General features: G+C 37.7%; 1 protein-coding gene across 7 annotated transcripts in view; it reads left to right on the forward strand.

Moving 5' to 3' along the window:
* Positions 1 to 22,978, forward strand: part of LOC104587816 (fatty acid amide hydrolase-like) — a 47,315-nt gene that overhangs the window by 20,216 nt on the left and 4,121 nt on the right. For 3 of the 7 annotated variants that reach the window (XR_016081132.1, XR_016081130.1, XR_016081131.1), the window contains exons 6-19: positions 152 to 229; positions 342 to 489; positions 644 to 756; positions 1,342 to 1,417; positions 1,506 to 1,577; positions 2,057 to 2,108; positions 8,366 to 8,437; positions 8,603 to 8,683; positions 8,922 to 9,025; positions 9,123 to 9,215; positions 10,338 to 10,406; positions 10,834 to 10,898; positions 11,058 to 11,119; positions 11,219 to 11,314. Coding sequence is in view for 4 of the 7 variants with exons in the window: in XM_010245545.3 (XP_010243847.1) it covers positions 152 to 229; positions 342 to 489; positions 644 to 756; positions 1,342 to 1,417; positions 1,506 to 1,577; positions 2,057 to 2,108; positions 8,366 to 8,437; positions 8,603 to 8,683; positions 8,922 to 9,025; positions 9,123 to 9,215; positions 10,338 to 10,406; positions 10,834 to 10,898; positions 11,058 to 11,119; positions 11,219 to 11,314; positions 11,872 to 11,943 (1,253 nt within the window). In the remaining 3 variants the exon portion in view is untranslated. Of the gene's footprint in view, positions 1 to 151; positions 230 to 341; positions 490 to 643; positions 757 to 1,341; positions 1,418 to 1,505; positions 1,578 to 2,056; positions 2,109 to 8,365; positions 8,438 to 8,602; positions 8,684 to 8,921; positions 9,026 to 9,122; positions 9,216 to 10,337; positions 10,407 to 10,833; positions 10,899 to 11,057; positions 11,120 to 11,218; positions 11,315 to 11,871; positions 12,137 to 22,978 lie in introns of those variants that run through there. The other 4 variants (XM_010245545.3, XM_010245546.3, XM_010245548.3 and 1 more) reach the window with 3 other exon arrangements.

Here is a 22,978-nt window from a genome sequence, read left to right on the forward strand (position 1 = left end):
TCTACTAAGTTAAAATAGTCCTCTTCCATGGTTCCACCTATGAACAAATGGACCCTATCCTTGGCATATCTTATGTGCAAATGATGTTGCTGATTATTTTTTTCAGTGTTAACTTTCCTCATCTCCAAGTTCTTGTCATGTTCTTATCCAGGGGAACCAATTTCGGTTCTGGATGGTGTCCCAATTGCTGTCAAGGATGAAATAGATAGTAAGCCTTATCAAACTACAGGTATTTCACTATGGCATGACTTCCGGTTGGCAGGATTTACCAACTAATCATGAATCTTTTAGTAGAAAGAATTTAATTTTTCATTAATTTTCATCTTGAATGATGGTTATAGGAGGAACAAAATGGTTACACAAATTGAGACATTGTACTGATGATGCATGTTGTGTTAAGCATCTGAGATCATGTGGTGCCATAATTGTCGGGAAAACTAACATGCATGAGCTTGGTGTTGGGACAAGTGGAATCAATCCTCACTATGGGTAAGAACAAGCAATATTATTTTTCATGTGTAAAAGTGTAATGTAATTTTTTTGTAATTTCCTTTGTTATATTTGCATGTGTGTAATTAGACAGTTTGAAAGGAACAAACAAAATATAGGTATTATTTGATGTGCATTTTTTTGACTACTGCAGTGCTACTAGGAATCCTTATGATCCCAGCAAAGTGACTGGAGGTTCTTCTAGTGGATCTGCTGCTGTGGTGTCTGCAGGACTGTGCCCGGTTGCCCTTGGTGTTGATGGAGGAGGTAAGCTAATTCTTATTCTTGTATGAACAAAAAAATAAAAAAAAACCACATCCACCAGTGATGGGTATTTCCTTTTTCTACACTTTAGGCATCGAACATCTAGTTCATCAGTGAAACCTTACAGACTGATTAAAAAGCTTCTAGACTGAGACCTATGATGCTACTTTCATAGAATAGTTATCCAAACACTATACCTGTGAATAGAATATTTATCTTTTTTATTTGATTGAAAATATTTAGAACATGATGAAATAAAAGAGGAAAACATTTTCCAACTATTGTAAAATAGTTCCATTTCGTAGGTAAAAGTGGTAATGCAGAGTGCAGACTTATCCAATATAATAAGCTTCAATTTAATCATGCATTTGAAAGCCATGCTTTTCTATGTCAAAAGGTGTTCAACTACCTCACTTTTGGTAGTGCTGGAAAGGTTATTTATCTACCTTTCAAAGAGCTTAATACTCATTTTGTGATCTTTTGAAGTAATTTCAACTAGTTTTTTGGGAGAAAATAATTCTTGCTAACCTATAAGTTTTTCTTCAACAGACATCACAAAAACTTCTAAAACTTCTATTGCTTCTTTAGGTTCTGTGCGAATACCTGCCTCTCTCTGTGGTGTTATTGGTTTCAAACCAACTTTTGGTCGTGTATCTCACTCAGGGTGTGGTATAACTGGTCTGATTGCTGTTTTTTAAAAGTTTATTTCTTCTCTTTTAAAATTTTGACATTCTACTTTTCTTATTTCTCAGTGTTCTTCCTCTAAACTGGACAGTGGGAATGGTTGGAATACTTGCAGGCACAGTTGAAGATGCACTTATTGTGTCAGTTTTCTTTCTTAAGTACATTTTAATTAATCCTTTAGAAGCAGCAAATACTGTAGTATTTTACCAATCAGAAAATATAAGATAAGGTATAATGTAATGAATTTAAATAATATAATGCCACAAATTAATAAAAATCTCTAGAAAAGAATGTGATGTATGACTGACTGCACTAATACAAAATTTATGTTTGACTAAAATGGATGAGTTTAGGATGGTAACAATGAGCTAGTAAGGATTTAGGAATAATTTTAAGACTATGTCTCTAATTTTCAAGATCATGTTGAGGGATGTTATAGATTTCCTCCCACATGTCTAATAAACTAGCTACATATATTAAGAAATTAGAGAAAGTGATATTTGCTCTCAGCTCAATATATATAACATATTAAAAGAAACTGGTCTTCTAACCCAACATGCATGATTTCTCATACCATTTATGATTTACTTGTAGAGCTCACTAAGTTTACTGTTTTCAGTTATGCAGCTATCAGTGGACACCATCCATCAAATCAACCCACTATTTTACCTGTAAGATATATTTTCATGTCATTCAGAAAATCTTTGTTCAGAAATTCAATTCCTTCCTGTTGCATATGAGTATCTAGGTCATTTTTTTTTTCTTTCTCTATAAAAGGCAATGTTGCCTCATGCTGATATGAAAAACCAGACAATTTTTGTTGTGACCATTCATTTTCTAGACATCATGAGGTTTTAAGTTCAGATTTCTTTCCTCAATCATGGAATAAAGGAAAAAGTTTGAAAAAACAATATCATACAAGGTATCAGAATTTAGTTGGTTAAAATGAATGGCTCTCATACGGAAGATGGTCTTCTATGCATGTTATCATACCATGTTAGTCTACTTTCCCTCATTTTGTCACCTATTGAAGCTACTCCTAGCTTCTTCAATCAATTAATCAATCAACTCACCATACAACCTATGTATGGGATTAAGAAGAAGAGAAGAGAAGGTATGACCGCCACTTTGATACCAAGTTGTAGATCTCACCTGCAATAATCTAAAATAAAGAAAAGAAAAACAGAAGAGAGGAAGAAGATGGAAGAGAGAAAAGTAATGGAGGAAGAAGATGGAAGAAAGGGAAGAAAGAAAGAGAGAGAGAGAGAGTTCAAAGCCCTCTCAGCCCCTTGTGATCTCTTTTATTCTCTATTTGTAAAAATGAAGACAATTACATGAATGCCCTTAGTAGACCTGTTCACGGGCCAAACTGGGCTTTGCCTTTATATTAATAGAAAATGTTTAGGCCCGAGCCCGAGCCCAGCCCAGCCATTGGGCCTAGGTCTTGAGCTTGAGCCCAACCTGACTATAAAGCCCAAAGCTCGGGCCCGAGCCCGAGCCCGACTAGAAATTTGGAAAAAAAGATTTTTCCTTTTTTATTCAATTAAAATTTGTTTTATTTATACTAAAATACCTCAAAACCTAAAAACAGTAATGAAAAGTCTCATTATTCCTTGAAAAAAGAGAAGAAAATATATTATATATATACTTCTTTATTATATAAAACATATTTTTATTAATATAATACATTATCAAGTCGAGCTCGGGCTTGGGCCGAGCTTTTTTGAGAAAGCCCGAGCCTGGCCTAAAAAAAGTGAAGCTCGATATTTTAGGCCTAAGCCTGAGCTTGCGGGCTTGAAATCTTGTCCAAGCTCGACTTAGATCAGGCCAACCCGTCGGGCTACCCGGCTCATGAATAGGTCTAGCTCTTAGTAGGGTGGCTGACACTAATGGTCAGATCATGATCTAGTCCGATCCGAGATCTGATCCTACTTGGTCGAATTCGGGTTACCCCTGTTCGGATCTTCGAATTAGATGGGATTTGGATTTGGATCACTCGGAAGATCCAATCCGATGTATATTATATATTTATAAATATAAATATATAATACATATATATGCTATTTATTTATAAATATATTTTTATAAATTTGTTATATTATTTATTTTTTATAAAGGACATGTATATATATAATGAAAATAATTAAAAATTACTTGTATTTTTTGTTTTTTACTTTATTTAAATTAATATATTGTATTTTTCTTTTAATAATTTATTAATTTTTTAAAGAAAATAAGTTGGACCAAATCAGATCCAAAGATTCGATTTATCGATAGTATTCAAATTCAAATCGAGTCCTATCAGATCCGATTCCATCTTCGGATCGGATCGGATCCGGTATGAATAGTGTTAGATTGGATTAGAATATACCCTAATTTGAATCCGATCTGATCCACTTGCATCCCTAAAACAGGCCCATAACTAAGGCCAACTACCTACTAGCATAAGTCATAAACATAAAGAAAATAAAGAAACTAAGGTCCATTCGCCCCATCATCTCTACACTCCCCCTCAAGCAGAGAATAGATATGAATCATGCCTAACTTGCTTACACAATGCTATAACTTCACCTTGGGGACACCCTTGGTCAGAACATCTACTAATCGTTGATCTGTGGCAATGAAAGGAAGGCAAACTTCTCCGAAAGCTACCATTTCTCATAAAATGTCAGTCAACTTCAAAAGGTCTTATCATGTATAATACTCTGCCTCAACTGAAGATCTGGATACTACTGACTATTTCTTTCTCGTTTAGGAGACAATGCTCACTACAACCAAGGCACAATAATCGGATATAGATCTCCTATCATCAATAGTACCAGCCCAATTGACATCTGTGTAAGCCTCTAGTGTCATATTTCCATGCTTTAGAGAAGATGCCACTCTTTCCTGGGGTTCCCTTCAAGTAACACAGAACCTATTCTGCAACAACCATATGTGTCTCTAGGAGCATACATAAGCTAACTAATCACACTAAGAATGTGAGATATCAGGAGCATACATAAGCTAACTAATCACACTAAGAATGTGAGATATCTGGTTGTGTCATGCAAAGGCATAGCAATTTCTACAAAAGTCTCTAAAACACTCTCCTATTTTCCAAAAGCTCACCATCATTAGTTGAGTTTATGGTTAGCATCAATAGGTGTAGACTCAAGTTTGGAACTAAGTTTCCCAATCTTTGTGAGAAGATCTAACACATACTTCCATTGAGAGATCAAGATGCCATTTCTAGACCTAGCAATTTTGACTCATAGGAAATATCTCAACTCCCCTAAATCCTTAATTTCAAATTCTGAGTTAAGGAAGGTCTTGAGTGCCTAAACATCCTCTGTATCACTCTCTGTAACTCCAATATTATCAACATAAACAATAAGAAAGGTAATATGAGTGCCTCTCCTCTTCACAAACAAGGTATGGTCAAACAGTGTCTGTGTATAGACAAACTCAACAAGTGTAACTCTGAATCTATCAAACTAAGCTCAAAGGGATTTCTTGAGGTCATAAAGAGGTTTCTTCAACTTGCATACATTGCTATGCATTTCCTTACCATGCATACCTGGGGAAGTGACATATAAGCACATCTTCAGTCAAGCCTCCATTTAAGAAAACATTCTTAACAGCAAATTGATGAAATGGCTAGTCAAAAGCCAAAGACAATAGAACTCTAACTTAGGTCATTTTTGCAATTGATGAGAAACTCTCCATATAACTAAATATACCCCCTGGTTACTAGCTGGGTCTTATACATCTTAATGGTGCCATCAATATGATACTTGATGGTAAACACCCACCTTATTCCACTGGTTGCTTCCCATGAGGAAAATCCACAATATACTGGGTATTATTTTTACAAAGTGCTTCTTTTTCAATTCTTATAGCCTTCATCTATTATGGCTTAGATAAGGCCTTTGTAATTCACTTGGGTATAGGCTAAGAAGAAATGGAGGCTAAGAAAGAATGATAAGATATGAATAACAAGCTGTAAGATAGGTGTTTGGAAATACAATGTGTTGTACATTTCCTCTTACCTTTTTTCTCACAACAATAGGTAGGTCCAAGCATAGGAAGGGAGGTTCTAGAGCTGGTGGTGAGGAACTTGTTGTCTCTTCAAGGGTTGAGAGTGTTTGATGCTCAACTATGGATGGGGGAATAACCTTTTCATGTTATAGTCTTTGTCTCTAGTACCACCTTTGAAAAATAAGATAAGTAGTGAAAACTAGAGGACTAGTAGGAGGAGGAGGAGGAGCAAGAATGAAAGAATTGACTCTGTAAAGATGACACTCATGGAGACAAATCGAGTTTCACTAATGAGATCAAAACAACAATAACCCTTTATATGGAGGAATACCCTAAGAAAATGCACTTCCAGTCCTTGGATTCAAATTTATGTCTCTAAGAGCTAGGAACATGAACATAACATATGCAATAAAAAATAGGCAAAGGAATAAGGAACATTTCACTTTCATGGAATAGGACAACAAAAGGAGATTTGAACCCTAAGACTTGAGAAAGTGTACAATTAATAAGGTAGGTAGCTGTCATGATTGCATCACCCCAAAATCTCACTACAACATAAGAGGCAAAAAGGATACTCTTGACTACTTCAACATGTATGTTCTGGAGTACACGAACAAGAACTTTAGTGTATAACCATAAACCCTTCAAAGTATGAAACAAGATCCTTATCAAAATATCCCTTAGCATTATCTGATTGGAATATCTTGATGCGGGTATCAAATTGAGTAAGCACAAATTCATGAAACTGCCTTACAAGTTTGGGTACTTTAGCATGGGATCACATAAGATAAAGCTAGGTGTAACGAGAAAGGTTATCAATAAACAAAATAAAATATTTATAACTACTCATACAAGGTAAATGGTATGGCCCCTACACATCAAAGTGAACAATATGAAAAGGAACTGTAGATCTTTTATTACTTGCAGAATAAGAACTTTTACAATGCTTTGACAACTCACATGACTCACAATGTAAACTTGACACTCTAGTTTCTATAAACAAAGTTGAAAATAAAAGACTCAATGAAGAAAAAGAAATATAACCCAAACAATAATGACATAAGATAATACAACTAACTAACTCTAACACATTTGAACCAAAAATTGCTCTCATAGGTGATACTTGACTTTGTCCAAGCATGTCCAACAGGTATATCCCTTTTGTCTCATAGCCACTCCCAATCACCTTTTGACATTTTGTGTCCTAAAAAACATAGTAAAAATGAAAAAATGTCACACTACAGTTCAAGGATTTTTCAACAAGGAAGGTCTTATCTTGGACAAACAAAAGCTGGTAAGTAGAAAATAAATGGGACACACTAGTTATATAGTCAAAAGCACTAGAATCAATTATTCAAAGGATCTTACAATTAACCTAAGATAGAAGCATGATTCAAAGTAACACAAATACCTGAATGGATATGTAGATAAGGAGATGTTTCCTAAAGATGTACTAATTGCAATAATAGACTCTAAATGGTTGATGAATCATCCATACTTCACAATACTCTGCTTTGACAGCTACAAGTTGTTTCCCCCACTAACTTGAGATTTTAGCATAGGGTAATAAACAACCAAAGAGATGCAAGCAACATTCAGTTAGCATTGCCAATGAGATGCAATACTCACATACTACACAATTCCACACCTCTTTCGTAGTGTCCATCCATAGGTAATGCTAACTGATATGAGGTTGCATGGAATTCACTAATAAGCCTACCACAATTTAGTTCTCCTGCATCCACCTCTCATAAGTAGGACCATCCTCCGCAGGTTTCTTCTTAGTCCCAATGATGTGCCTCCATTTCGCTCTACTGCATACATGAATCTTTATAGACTGAGACCAAGCTAAAAAATTGGTTCCATCCAACTTTACTAGGGTTACTACCCCTAACAGTCTCTACATATTGTCCTAGACCAAACTTGGAATCGATGGAGAGTTTCATCTGACCTCTAGTTTGCTCCATTGGCCAAATAGAGACAAACGAAAATCAAATAGGGTGTTACGAGGCAAGACTTACTGTCCTAAGTCCAAATTGCTCTTTAAATGGCCAAATTAGGGTTTTCACCGCACCCGACAAAATGGGGGAAAGGGAGAAAGTCTAGCCTCTCAAAGATGGTTATAATGCTTTTATTCTATCCTCAAGTGCCATTTCCAAACTCCCTCTATACCCTGTAATCAAAAGGCTCTCTAGATAGCTAGGGTTTTTAAGAAATTCTCTAAAACCCTACCTTGGACCCTAAACCAACACTACAATTTCTCCAAAAATCTCCTCTAGCTAAGCTAAATACTTGCTAATCAATTACTAATCAACTCTCCATAAAACTAGTGTATGGGATAAGGAAGAATAGAAGAGATTGTAGGACTGTTCCTCTGATACCAAGTTGTAGATCCCAGCTACAATAATCTGAAATAAAGAAAAGAAAAAGATTGGAGAAGATGGAAGAGAGAAAAGTAATAGAGAAAGGTGGAAGAAAGGGAAGAAAGAAAAGAGAGTTTGAACCCCTCTTCAGTCCCCTGTCATCTTTTTTATTCTCTAGTTGTAAAAATGGAGACAATTACATGAGTGCCCTTGATAGGGCAACCGACATTAAAGATAACAATAAAAAAAGAGAAAACAAGCCCACTATCTACTAACACAAGTCATAAATATAACTTAAAGAAAATAAAGAAACTAAGGCCCATTCATCCATCTTAGCATACACATCTTGTCCACACTATTTTTTGGACATTGTTTCTTGACTGCCCATACAAATATGCACATTTGCAAATTTAAACATTCACATCCTAACAAAAGGTAATAGTTTCTTTCCTATTGAACAAGATGTAATGTCTATAAAGTCTTCTTAAAATTTTTTCATTGTATATACTAATTCTTATTCCTTTTTTTTTTTGCAACATATACAGCCAAAAATAAATTTACCGCTACTGAAATCAGAAAAATCCATGTCCAGATTTAAAATCGCAAAGTACAAAGAGGTTTGTGATTTTACTATAGTCTTCAATCCATATCCCTTAAATCCTCAAAATCTACACTAATATCTACCTATTAGAATGTTGTTTAAATACATTTTATAGCTTATCTGATCATTTGATCATATAATGGGATTAATAATTTGTAATTTCTTTTTTCGTGTCAAGTAGTGGTTTAATGACTGTAGTGATGACATTAGAAGCTGTTGTAACCAAATGTTGGACCTTATTTGCAAACATTATGGATGGGAGGTATTTAAGTTCTTGTTGATTCAGTTCTTACCTTTAACATTTGACTTTCTCATAATACTTTTCTTATCTTTCTGTTGTGTGTTGTATCATTTTTATTTACCTTAAGCAATACAGGGTATTATTATGAAGTCATTTTTTAAAATTATTGGAAGGTAACAAAAATAGGTAGTTTACATCCTAATATTATTTATAATGATAAAAATCTTTCTAATTTTTCCAAGCATTTCTTATTTATAAGACTGTAGATGTCACTTTACCAGAGATAGAAGTGATGCGCCTTGCACATTATCTAACAATCGGCTCTGAGTGTAACGCTTCAATTAGACCTCATCTAGAGAAGATGTACGCTTATCTCCAAAAGCCAGACCCTCCTATTGTCATTTTGTTTAATAAACATGAGATGTTTGGATGTTGATATTACAAATCTTAATTAAACTAGGGATGTCGCGGAATTGGGGTGTGATGCAAGGGTAGCACTTCGTATATATGGTGCTTTCAACAGCAGAGAATATTTGAATGCCCAGAGAATTAGGTATCCTATAAACTCTTATTGTATTACTTATTTTAAAGTTGAATTTAGTTGGTTATATCCCATTTTTGTTAAATGGGTTCACCCCTAGTGAAAAGACAAAGAAAACACTATTGTTTATGACAAATAGGGAGGTATTTTTGTCTTTAACGCATATACTTTTTGAATAATGATTAATCCCCATTTATCAAAAATGATATGTTTATATATTACTCCCCACTTTAAAATCATGGAAATATTTCACATGGAATTCCAATAACCACATGTTTAGTATTGGAAACTAATGAATATGTATTTATCAAATCATCGATATTGGAGGTATCATATTCAATAACGTGCTTGTAACTTATATTTGGTGTAGGTTGCATAGAAGTTATAAATTTGGTAAATTAAGTGCACTATGGATTTAGATGCACGTTTATCTACTAGGTTTTTCCTATACCATTTTCCTAGTGGAGCTATGTATTGCTTGGTTTGGTAAGTTCCTTAGTACAAGTATGATATTATTAAATAGGTGACACACCTTCTGACTATAGTAAAACAAACCATGGCAAAGTTTTTACATATTTGGTTTATATATTGTTGTAGTTGGTCAGACAAGTCATTGTATCTTTAGGAAGTAAAACTTTACTTCGAAATTGGGAAAAGTTTACTTACCAAACCATTATTTTACTCACTAAATTTTAATCTCTGTGTGTGTATGAGAGAGAGAGAGAGAGATTTCCCCTCAAACAAAATTGAGGGGGAACTCTTTGAGATAGCTCCTGTAAAGAAAACCGACATTATTACTATCTTCATAGATTCAACTACTACAATAGGATCACTATGAATCCAAGATGCAGGTCTATCTTTATCCAAATTAAAATCCCCCAATTCCTAGTGGACACAGAATAGTCAAGGAGGTTTCATCAAATCTGAATAAAAATATACCAAACCTAGATTTTACACCATACCCATATCCAGGTTACTGTAGCAACATATGAAACTCTATATCTTTTATTAATTTCTCTTTCTATAATTGAGATGTTTGTAATGCATCCTTCATTGACATAGTTTTATGTACATGATTCATGTGGTTCTTTAAACATTTCCAATGTAATGCCATTCTCTAATAATATTTGACAGGAACCGCCAGATGCATTTCTATAAGCACATTCTTGAAAGGGCAGATTTCATTGTTATACCAACTACTGGGTAATTAATTTTTATTATTTCTATTAGATCATGAATTTGTCTTGAAAATTCTTTATCTAGTCTATTGTATATAGACTTTTTCACACAATTGAACAGATAAACCTGTGTGAGTTCTCTCCATTGTTGGTCTCCCATACTAAAAAGCTCAAATTTTATCCAGTAGGGCAAAGCAGGGGAGCCATCAAAATGATGTCCTTTTATGTTCAAGAAAAATTTTTCAAGTTTATTGGGTTCTCTAGGCTTTTCCAATAGCTAAATGTAAGATTTTAGGTGGATGATATAGGCTAACTAGTATATGGCTACACCTTTATGTCTTGATTCTTTGTAATGTGAAATAAGCCAACAATGGAAAATGTCACTTCTTCACTACATCCTCTCAAATTATATACTCCTTGCTTATAAACCTCTATTTTCATTTTTGTAATAGTGTTACTGCATATCCAATAATGGAAGATGCTTTGAAATATGGTGATTTTGATTACATAAATGGAGGTAAGTAGTATCTAAGAAATATTTCTACTCCTTTTTTCTTAGTCCTATTAATTAAAGACAATACAAAGTTTGATTCCTTTAATGATAATACTCTCTAAATTGTAATTAGCTTATGTATAATTTTACTATAGAAGTTTGACTTATCAGCCATTATCTCAGCTGCACTTGTTCGGTACCAAATAGCAGGAAATTTTCTTGGATTGCCTGCCGTGACTGTTCCGGTAGTGTGCTATAATTATTTTATCTTTTATAACTTCTAATTGGTTATGATTTGTGATAAAAGTCCATTTTAACACAATTATTTAAATTTCTTATGATAGGTTGGATATGATAAATCAGGGATGCCTATTGGCCTTCAATTCATTGGGAGACCATGGTCGGAATCAACCTTACTCCACATAGCCTTTGCAGTGCAGGTATGTGGCCAGAACAAGTTCTACGGGTTCATAATTGAATTGATAATAATGTAATTATAAACACAATGGCAATTGATGATACATGAGATGGTTCTATTACATTGTTAGCATCAACATTTGCTTTTATGATGCTGCAAAACTCCCTTCTTTTGTACCCACCGACCTTAGGTGATGTCAACCCTTGTTGTTACTGGTTCTATTGCTCTATCCACTTTGGCCATAGCAATAGTGCACTGCCACTTTTGTCTAGCATTTTTTCATCAGTATAGATGTAGTCAAGTTTTATTTTGTCAAAATTTACTTTCCATGTCATACATTTCTCACCATGTAGGAATTAAAGATTGTTTGATTTAATATTTTCTACTTTCCACCTGGTGTTTCATGTTAACTTAGTGAGTTGTTATTGACAAATTCACATAATAAAAATAATAATATGCATATCGATAGGATCCACTGCATAAACTTGTCTTACCTTAACTATCTATTCTTTTGTGGTTCATTAATCTACTATGGCTATGCATTTATCCAATGATTAATCTAATGCTGTGTTGGTTTAGGTTTTGAGCATTCAAAGTTACAGAAAGCCCAAGGTTTTCTATAATCTACTAAGCAAGAAAGAGGAGCCATGAAAAAGCTCAACAACTTATGTACTCTTATTTAAGTTGTTCCCAATAAGAAAGTTTCTATCAATTAGATATTATAGTCAATGCAAAAAGTATTCATTGTTTTTTCATTGTTGTCTCTATCAAGTGGTAATATATACATATATGTAGCCAAAGCGGTAACTTCCACTGTTTTAATCTAGAATGTTTTAAAAACCGATCCGGTTGTTGACCCAAAAAGTTGGCTGAATAGTGGATTAAATGGTTATCTTTTAATTCTGTTGTAATGCTTACTTAATTGTTACTTTATAGCTGCTGTTAGTAGGCTGTTGGACAGTTATAGTTACTTGTTTCTTTTTTCTTCTTCTTTTTTCTTATTATTCTGATTCTAGGATATGCTGCCAGGGGCATACTTATAATTTCTAATTCTTTTATGAAGTTAATATAAATAGAAAACTAGCGGCAGCTAGTAGTTACTTTTTTCCTCTCAACCGTACCTCTCTCTTCCTCTCTCTCTCTCTCTCTCTCTCTCTTTCCCAATCCCCACGAATCACTACATGGTATCAGAGCAGGTTTTTTGGGTTGAAAAAGACCTATGATCCCTCTTGCCCTATTCTTAAAATGTGTTTGGACGTGGCTGTTTTTGCAGAAACCCTAGTAGGTTTCTGACGGTTGTTTCTATAGAAACCCTAGCAATTTCTGGTAGCAGTTTTTTTTTTAGAAACCCTAGCAGTTTCTGGTGGCAGCTTTTGTGATTTCTTTTTCTTAGTCGTAATAGCAAGAAAACCCTAGTCGGAGAAGGGTGATGCTGGTGCAGACTCCTCTGTTCGATGCTATGAAGTCAAGTTCAGATTAGCACCTCCGTACACGTGCTGAACAGGTGTGTTTTTTTGTTTCAGTTTGTCTCAACCTTTTTTGGCCGATGGTGCGTAGGGCTCATGCCTTGATTATATAGTTATTTGTTTGGACATTGGATGGTTAGTGTGTGAACTACAATCAGACTGATTGTAATGTCTGTATTAGTGGTGCTGAACCGATTACCGGACTAGTTTATTGTTCTGTTTGGACGTTGTGTTGACTGAACCCCTTGTTCTCAGTAGTATTCCCTTTGTTCTCAACAGTATTTAATGTTATTTTGCTCACATTCTAGGAGTAAACCCTGAGTTGCTCACATTCTGATTGTGACAGTTGTTTTGTTGGGTGGTATTTGGATTGGTTTTCAGTAGTATTTGATGGCAAGTCATGAATTAACTTCATCAGGGGCTACACCAACCCGCAGCACAGCGAGTATGGGAGGTGAAAACATGGTTTTTCCCATGCCAATTACCCCTTTAAACGGTCTGAACTACTTGGAGTGGGCTAAGAGTGTAAAACTCTATGTAACGGCAAGGGGTAAAGCTGGTTACATCAATGGAAGGGTGAAAGAACCCAAGGGTGAGATGGCTGAACATGATAGGTGGGACCAAGAAAACAGTATGGTGATGTCTTGGCTCCTCGCGGCCATGGAACCTAATGTGAAAAATAATTTTATGTGGGCAGACACCGCCAATGAGATCTGGGAATAGGCCAGAACTACCTATTCTGAGCAAAGGCATTATGCCATGGTTTACCAACTGCAAGCTGAATCCTCAACATGTAAACAGGGAAATCGTAGCTTGTCTTCATACTATTTAGCCCTTACCTCCATATGGAAGGAATTGGACCATTATCAGGCCATAGAGTGGAAGCACGATGATGATGTTAAGGCCTACAGGAAGCTGGTCTCTCAGCAATGGGTGTTTGCTTTCTTGTTGGGACTGAACCCTGCATATGAACCGTTGAGGGTGCAGATCCTAGGAAGCAAAGAGTTGCCTACGGTTCACGAGGTATACTCCCTTGTCCAATCTGAGGAAAGCAGGCGGAATGTGATGGTTATAGTTGAGGGGGAGCAATAAGTTGCCTTGGTTGCAATGAATAATAACTCCAAGGGAAAGAAAAGTGACTCTAAGAAGGCGGATGATAAATATAAGCTATTCTGTACCCACAGTAGGCATTCACGACATACACGTGACACTTGTTGGGACATCCACGGGAAACCCAAGTGGGCAGCAAAGAATCAAGAACAGGGTAAAGGTCATTTGAAGAAAATGAGCACAACACATGTGGCAACCCAAGATACTCAAGTTGCCGGTAATACCCGGGACCACTCTAATAAGTTTGACCCCAAGTAGGATATAATGAATTCCTTCAGAGAGCACCTGGAATCTTATGGTAGGGCCTTGCGGCAAATGGACAACTCAGTCACTAGTACTCCCTCTACTTCTTTTGCATCTACTTCAGGTAATATGGCTTCTGCATTCCATGTCACTCCCACAGATTCCCCTTAGATCATTGACTCAGCGGCCTCCAACCACATGACTAGTAAGCCTAACTTATTCCAGTCTTGTAGCCTTTTGTCAGGAAGGGATTGAGTGAAACTTGCAGATGGCTCTTTTTCTTCCATTGCAGGCCAAGGATCAATATCCCTTCCCCATGGCCTTAACCTGAATTGTGTATTGCATGTCCCTCAGCTTCCCATAAACTTGCTTTCAATTAGTAGCATTACAAGCTCCTTGAATTGTAGTGTGACATTTCTTGCTGACTCATGTGTTTTTTAGGATCTAACTTTTGGGATGATGATTAGTAGAGGAAGCCTAGTGGATGGTCTTTACATTCTCAACAACAAAGCTGGTCTTTCGGTGTCATCCTCAGAGTCGCATAGTTAGTCAAATAAGAGTTAAATTTTCTTATGGCATAGTCGTTTAGGTCATGTTTATTTCGAAATAATAAAATCTTTGTTTTCAGATTTATTTAAGTCATGTTCAGTGTCAAAGTTCATGTGTCAAACGTGTTAGTTGAGCAAACAATGTAGAACAACTTTTCACTCAAGTAATAAAAGATCAAATGTTCCTTTTCATGTTGTGTATTCTGATGTATGGGGGCCTACCAATGTAATCTTTGAGGGCGGATATAAGTACTTTATTACATTGATCGATGATTACTCTCACTATACATGGATAATTCCTATGCATAGCAGAGACGAAGTTCCAAAGATAGTGAAAGACTTCTAGAGGATGGTGTTTACGGAGTTTCATGTTGAAATACAGATCTTCCAATCTGATAATGTGAAGGAATACTTCCTTGGGGAGCTCAATGAGTTATTCGCCTCCCATGGATCTATTCATAGGAGCTCATGCGCCAGAACACCACAACAAAATGGTGTTGCAGAAAGAAAAAACAAACACCTTCTTGAGGTAGCCCGTGGGATGATGTTACACATGAATGTCCCAAAAAGGTTTTGGGTGGACGCTATACTTGTAGCTGTGTATGTCATCAACCGCATGCCCTCCAAAGTACTGAACTACATGGCCCCTCATCAGTTATTGTACCCTCAGTCTCCTTTATTTTCTATTCCCATGAGAGTCTTTGGTTGTCGGGTTTTTGTCCATGATTTGTCTCCATCTCGAGGTAAGTTAGACCCTCGGTCCATTCCTTGTGTCTTTCTGGGGCACCCCTCCTTTCAAAAAGGGTATCAGTGCTTTGACCCAGTTAGTCGTAAATTTTTTGTGTCTATGGATGTGTCCTTTGAGTTCGAGCCATTCTTCCCTCCTTCTCCTCAGGGGGAAAGTCGTAGTGTGGAAGAGGAGAAGTAGGTTCAGGTATTTCTTCCTTCTATTTCGGACCTTACTCCCTTCCGTGTCTTCCAACGTACACGTCAGAGAGATCAGCGGTGTGATAGAGATGTGGAGCAGCCAAACACTGAGCAACTGACATCATCAGACTCCTAGGAGGTAAGTCCACCCCCTAACCCTACTCCTACTATGGATGACCTTGACATTCCTATTGCCCAACAAAAGGGAGTCAGGTCCTGCATTACCAAACACCCCATTACCCACTTTGTCTCCTATGACCACATTTCCCCCTCGTACCGAGCCTTCCTATCGACAGTTGATTGCATCCCTGTTCCAAAAAATGTTGCAGAAACCTTAAAATGCCCTGAATGGGTAGATGCCATGAAGGAGGAGATTAATGCCCTCCACAAAAATCAGACTTGGGAATTGGTGGATCTTCCAAAGGGGAAAGACCCCGTAGGGTGCAAATGGGTGTTCACAGTTAAGCACAAGGCAGATGGAACAGTTGAAAGGTACAAAGCAAGACTAGTGGCCAAAGGGTACACACAAGTATATTGGGTTGACTATGGTGAGACTTTTGCCCCGATGGCTAAGATGAACTCAATTAGGGTTCTCCTATCCTTATCTGCTAATCTTGATTGGGAATTGCATCAACTGGACATAAATAATGCTTTCCTGAATGGTGACTTAGAAGAAGAGGTATACATGGTTCAACCTCTTGGATTCTGTGCCAAGGGGAGTGGAAATAAGGTGTGCAAGCTACGAAAGTCTCTCTATGGCTTAAACTAGTCTTCTAGAGCCTGGTTCAGTAAGTTTCACATGGCAGTTCAAGATATGGGATTCAAACAATGTCAGTCTGATCATACACTCTTTGTGAAGAGATGTCAGGAATAGGTTGCTGTATTGATAGTGTATGTAGACGATATCATCATTACAGGAAGTTAGAGCTCAAAGATACAGAACTTGAAACAATTCCTTGCATCTAAATTTGAAGTGAAAGATCTAGGACTCCTGAAGTATTTCCTTGGGATTGAAGTTGCCCGCTTAGAAAATGGTATATTTGTCTCTCAAAGGAAATACACCCTTGATCTATTACGGGATACAGGTAAATTAGGTGCAAGGCCGACAGATACTCCTATGGATGTGGACCACAAGCTAGGTGACCGACTATGTTGGTGAACCTCTGAAAGATATGAAGCAGTTCCAAAAGTTAGTGGGAAAGCTGATTTATCTGTCCATGACCCATCCAGACATTGTCTATTCGAAATTACATTTCTTGGATTCCAGGTATTGAGGACAGTTCCTCTTCCAGTGGCCGGCCTGATGGTAGAAATGACAGGCATCCGATGCCTTGTCTTTCCTCTAATTCTTGGGTTTGGTGGCCTTCTTCTGGGGCTTTCTCTTTGCCCTCCTCTTCTTTCCCTTTTTGCCAGCTTCAACAAGCATGGCTAGGGGCTCATCCTTTTTAATCAGTTCTTCGGCCCTCTGCTATATTGCTGAGTTCCTGAACGCTGACATTCAGCTTATTCATATTGTAGTTCATTATGAACGGATTGAAGGATGGAGGCAAAGAGTTGAGAATGGCGTCTATCTGGGTCGTGTGATCCAGCCCGGATCCAAGAGCCTCAAGCTCATTGATGTAACCCATCATCCGAAGACAATGGTCATGAACTGCTTCAAGACCTTCTGTCGAGTAGAACGATTCTGCTTTTCGTACATTGTCTTTAGACTGTCTAATATGTCCTTGGCTAGTTCGATCTGATTGAACTGCCTTTGTATCGGATTGTCCAGGGAGGCAATGATGTAACACCGGGCGAGGGAGTTTTTCTCTTCCCATTCATGATAGTCCCTTCTCCGTGCCTCAAAAGCCCTATCTCCCGGACGTTCCAGGGTAGGATTCTTGGCCACCTTATCCAATTTTTCAGAGGTCAAGACCAGCATAAGGTTACGGTACCAGTCAGCATAGTTTGGGCCCTTAAGCTTGTTGTCGTCAAGAAGCTTTGCAAATTGTTCGTTTGCCATTTTCTGATAAAAGAGCAAACATCAGTCCACAACGTAATTTGATTCATGTTATCCACATAGATATGGCTTTTAATCTATGTTCCATTCCTATTTATTCATTTCTGAGATTTCCCGCCTATCTCAGTAACGAAGACTGCGAATTGTCTCTAGAAATGTGGGAAACCACATAGGGTGCATGGAGCCAACTGTTTCAGCTGCAAAACCCCACCACCTTTCTGTGAATGATCATATCCACTCATCATATGAGCTTTCCCTTGGCCTCTATCAGACAAGGTTCAAAGCCATTTTAGGTTAAACCTTTTTGTCCAGTGAGTGCTCACCCATCATATTCGTGAACGCCAAGGTACCGTGAGAGAGTTCCCATTTTCTAATGAAGCCCTCCCACATCGGTCTATGACGCCCCTATCATCTTATGAAACACTCCAACAGATCCAGCAGCAAATGGATAGACCATTTTCTAGTGCGTTTCCTCATTACTGAAGGACCCATCTTCATGCTAATGATGGAAGGCCTTTAGAGAGTTCATCATATGAATCTCCCTATCACATGCACTCATATTTCAGGAGGGAACAAAAGTTACACCCTAGTTTAATTTAGGTCAAACCAAAGTGGTTCCCACTGACTTTCATAAAGCCAGATTTTTTGTGGGCCCTAAATGGCTAGGGTTCCGCACGTATCCTTTTCAGGGGTGTGGGGCCCACCACTGAGGGAGATCATCCAAGGATCTTTAGGGACACCATGGCAATGATGTGCATTCAGCCATGGTGTGGGCAAGAGCCACTATCGTATCTGCATGGACCAAATACTTATGGCCCATGAATGTAGCACATCAAACATCCATACATCACATGTAGGGATAGAATTGATCCAATCAATTAATATCTGTAAAGCCCATTTTAATCCATAATATTACTGATTAATGTTATCTAGGTACATGGGCTGAATAGCAGTTAGCAGTTTGGCCCATATAGCTTTCCTGCAATTAGGGCTTTAGCAGTTTTAACTTCTTCAAAACTGGGCCTTACAGGTGTGAGCTGAATTAAGTCTCTTAATTAACCATCAACCCCTTGACCCAAAAGTGGAAAATTAGGGCTAACAATCAGCCTCCATCGAACCACAGGTTCGGTCCAACCAGTTTGGACTAACCTGGTTCGAATGGGTCTAGGGTTTGATTTTTAATTAAAGATTTAATTCAAGAAACGATCTGAAATTAATTTACTGATTAAAGAACAAGCAAGAATCAGTCATAGGGCTATTCGCACACCTCCATCCTGCAAAACAAACGTCAGAACCCAGTTTGTAGTTTCACAAACTGCAAATCGCAGATAGCGATCTTGATATCTACGAAATCTCCTTCTGCGTTGCCATCTTTGATCAAGAAAATAAAATAAATAGAAAACCTAATTTCTATTAATATTACATCTGATTGAATCCTGTACATTCAGTCTAGAAAATAAAAAAAAAAAATTATTTACAGAATGTAAAAACAAAAACTTTAAATCGCAGGTTCACTGCGCCAATCAAGATTTCGATCTCCATTTGTACGAAAAGCCGAAAAATCAAGAAAATAATAAAGAATAGTTCTAAATATAATCCAGATTTATAAAAATTAATTTCAGATCATTCACCCTTTAACTGGAAACCGATTTCCCAGAAAAACCATAATCTGTACAAATCGGGTAGAACGCCTTCTGCTCATTTGCGCAGGTTCAGATCTGATTTAATTTGGTTCAAGATTTGAACCATGGCTCTGATACCAATGAAGGGATGAGATATCCATCATATGGGTGGTCGAACCCTGTAGGAAGGTAGGGCAAAATTTCAAAAATTTCCTCTCCCATCTGGGAATCACATTCCCTGTTTTAGAAAAACTACATTTTTCAAGGATCAGTCTTGAACCAAGAATCAAACCAGATCTGAACCAAAACTGTAGGAGAGGGATATACCTGATACGAAGATGCAATATCTCCCAATGAAGGTGTTCACACCCAAAGAAAGACTCCAAAGACTGCTCCCATTGAAGATGACATAGTGAATGGTGGAGCAGAATCAGCAGGGTCCATCCAACGAACCGAATTCTTTAGCAAGAACTTGGAGGCAGTGAGCATGACTTCTAATCAGCCTTTCTCCAAAGACTGATATCAAGACACCTCTTGATTGCTCCTACAAAGGAAGGAGATCGAACTGGCAGTATGGCGGCAACTGGAGGAAACACAGGGAGAAGATGGCACAGTCAGGGTGCTCTGAGATCTGATCTCTAAGAAGCTTGTGATGTTGAGGATGATCTGAATGGTTCGCCCCCTTTCTCCTTTTATAGCCTTAAAGAGAGCTCCTAATCTCATTAGGAGTTTCCTAATCCAAATCTGTATTTGGATAAGTTCTCTTTAAGAGATAAGGATAAGCTCTTATCTTATCTACAGATTAGATCAGCTCTCTCCTAATCTCATTAGGAGGTTTCTAGACCTGAATTCAGATCTGGACTCTCTGAGTGGATAGGGTAAGACCCTATCCTATCTGCTGATTTAATCCCAGATCCGCCCCCTTTATTTAACTAGTCAAACTAGGCTAGTTCGAAAAAGGGCTTTAGGCCCAATAAGTCTAAGTGCTCAAACTACTTCCAACCTGCTGCCCAGTTGGGCTTCTTTGTATGGCGTAGAACCCAAACATTGATCTACACATTAGCCACATGGGTTCAACCCAACCTCTGTTACAAGGCCTGGCCGAATTCACTGAAAAGACAGTGAACCCACTGAAGCCCATCACATGGACTCCTAATGGGCCCAACACTTACACTAAGTGGTCCCTGGGCCAAGCTGCCTTATAAAAACCTAGGAACTGTGGGACAATGCAAGATTAGCCCATCAGGTATTAGCCTCAATGGTCTTACACTTAACCTCTCAGCCCATAATGATCAAACACTGACCGACAAGAGAGGACCTCTCCCTCGGCTGCAAGGAACAGTGCTGCACTCTCTACTCACATGAATCCCGGGAATTAAAACCTTTTGCAAACATTTTGAAACCATAATATATGTATATTTATATCCGTATATAAAATATATTTTGCAAAACAAATTTCAACGATTGAACTCGGTTGCCGACAGTCTTGGTTTCCATTAGAGAGAGTGCATCCCCGATCATTACCTTTGTCTGACAAAGGGGCTGATCCTTTCACTATGATCACCCAATCAGATGAATTCTCGGACTGTCCGAACATACCCAGGGTTTGACCCCCGCTAAGGATCTCACTGATTAGCATATCAAAGACAACCCAATCCGACACCTAGTGCAGTATCATAATCGAGTCTAGGGGTCAGGTGTAACTTTTCAGTTTTGCCCATTAATCACCAAGGTCTAGGGCAATACTGGAAATCTGGTCCGGTTCAAGGTTTCAAGTAAACCTACACTGCATGTACGTCGGGTCTCACCCTGGCAGCTGAGACAGGCCACCCCAACACTTGGCGGCACATCAGTGTCAGCCTTAGCAGGATAAATCTCCCCAGACTTATCCAACGGCTATGAACCTTCTAAACTAACACGAGTCTCATTAGTGTCCAGTTTAAGGGTATTACACAGAAACACACCACTATAACATGAATCAAATATGTACTTTATTCATTTACAATAAATGTCATAATGTACATCAATCTGATTGGAGCTAAGGGCATACATTGTCTAACACTTGCTGATGTCCTTACAAAAGGGGCTTCCGTGCTCGCGGCACAATGAGTTATGTGACAAGCTGGTCATGATAGACATCTTCAGCCCAACTTGAGGGGGAGTGTTGTAAGGCTTACTTAATTGTTACTTTATAGCTGTTGTTAGTAGGCTGTTGGATAGTTACAGTTACTTGTTTCTTTTTTCTTATTATTCTGATTCTAGGATATGCCGCTAGGGGCATAAGGGGCATAAGGGGCATACTTGTAATTTTTTATTCTTTTATGAAATTAATATAAATAGAAAACTAGCGGCAGCCAGTAGTTACTTTTTTCTCTCAACCGTACCTCTCTCTTCCTCTCTCTCCCAATTCCCACGAATCACCACAAATTCCGTAGGCACCCTCATAATCTAGGGCACTTGTGTAATTTGAAGTCCTTTCTACATCTTTCTTGAAGAATAAAAGGGAATGGGGCTATGCCATTCTCAAAATGGATAGCATACCTATGAAATTTATTAGCACACGTGTTGTCAAAAGAAGTTTTGATCCCTCATGTAAGCAACACTTTGTGATTGTTTTGTTCTCAACCAACTCAAGTAGTCAACCCTTTGCTAGTATCTATCCACATTATTCCTTTTCCTTAAGTAATCATGGTAACTCAAAATAGCATCCCTAATCCCCTCTGTTTTAGATCCCCCATAAAAAATGGGATCAATGCTATTAGTAACGGCACAAGGCAAACCACCACATTTTGCCACCATCCCTATTCCTATATCCTCCAATGTTGAGGAATCAGTTTTTTTTTTTTTTTTTCAAAACGTAGGTAAATGGATTGTATTGCTGAGAAAGGGGAAAACTAACAGAAAAGCTATTCACATCATAAAAATAAAAAAATATCTCAAGTAGGAGATCAAGCAGGGCCATAATTGCCAATAATTTGACCTAATAGTATGCAGTGCAATACTATATCCCAATCTTCCCTTTTCCATGTCACCAAGAGCTAATCGCTTCCACCATTTTGCAAAGCTTAAAAACTAATTCTTATCTTCAATTTCTCCTATCAACTCTCTTTGATAGATAACTTCATTAACATCTCTCACCCTGCATTGTTGAGATGTAAAAGCCCAATCAGAACAATCAAAATGGTGTTTGATATCATTATGATTTATGATGGTAGACTTGCTTGGCCAAAATTGTTTTCCTAAGGCCCCCTATGCCAATGGTCTTCCTCCAAGTGAATAATATCCCCTTCCACATGTGAATATGGAAATCTCAATCATTTCCTCCAAGTGAATATTATTGAGGCCATATGTTTCTCGACTACTAGAATTAGTTTTCTTCTTCTGAGTTCTGAATCTTTTGATCTTCTCTACAAACCTATGGAGATCTATCCACCCAGGGACCATTAGAAAATGCCTCTTGAGAGACCCATCATCCTCTTCTCCCCACTTTTTTTGTTGCTTTCTGTAGACACTGATGGCCATCCCCTATGCCTCGTAAGTAGGGGTAAGCAAATGTATAGGTTCTATCCAAAACCAAATGGAACTGACCTTGTCAACCTTGAACCGATCTTACCAAATCTGTTACATCCTTACAAGGTAGGGTCCGGTTCCAAATTCTTGGAACTGACCCCACCTAGGTTGGTTCCAAGGTCTAGGGGTTTACCCTACCCAAACCAACCTGCTGAATTGACCCTTGACTGGCCTTGGTGGAACCGACATTTGTGAAACCTA

The sequence above is a fragment of the Nelumbo nucifera genome, chromosome 1, assembly GCF_055504915.1.
Source record: "Nelumbo nucifera cultivar China Antique chromosome 1, China Antique-T2T, whole genome shotgun sequence".
In the NCBI taxonomy this organism is placed as follows: domain Eukaryota; kingdom Viridiplantae; phylum Streptophyta; class Magnoliopsida; order Proteales; family Nelumbonaceae; genus Nelumbo; species Nelumbo nucifera.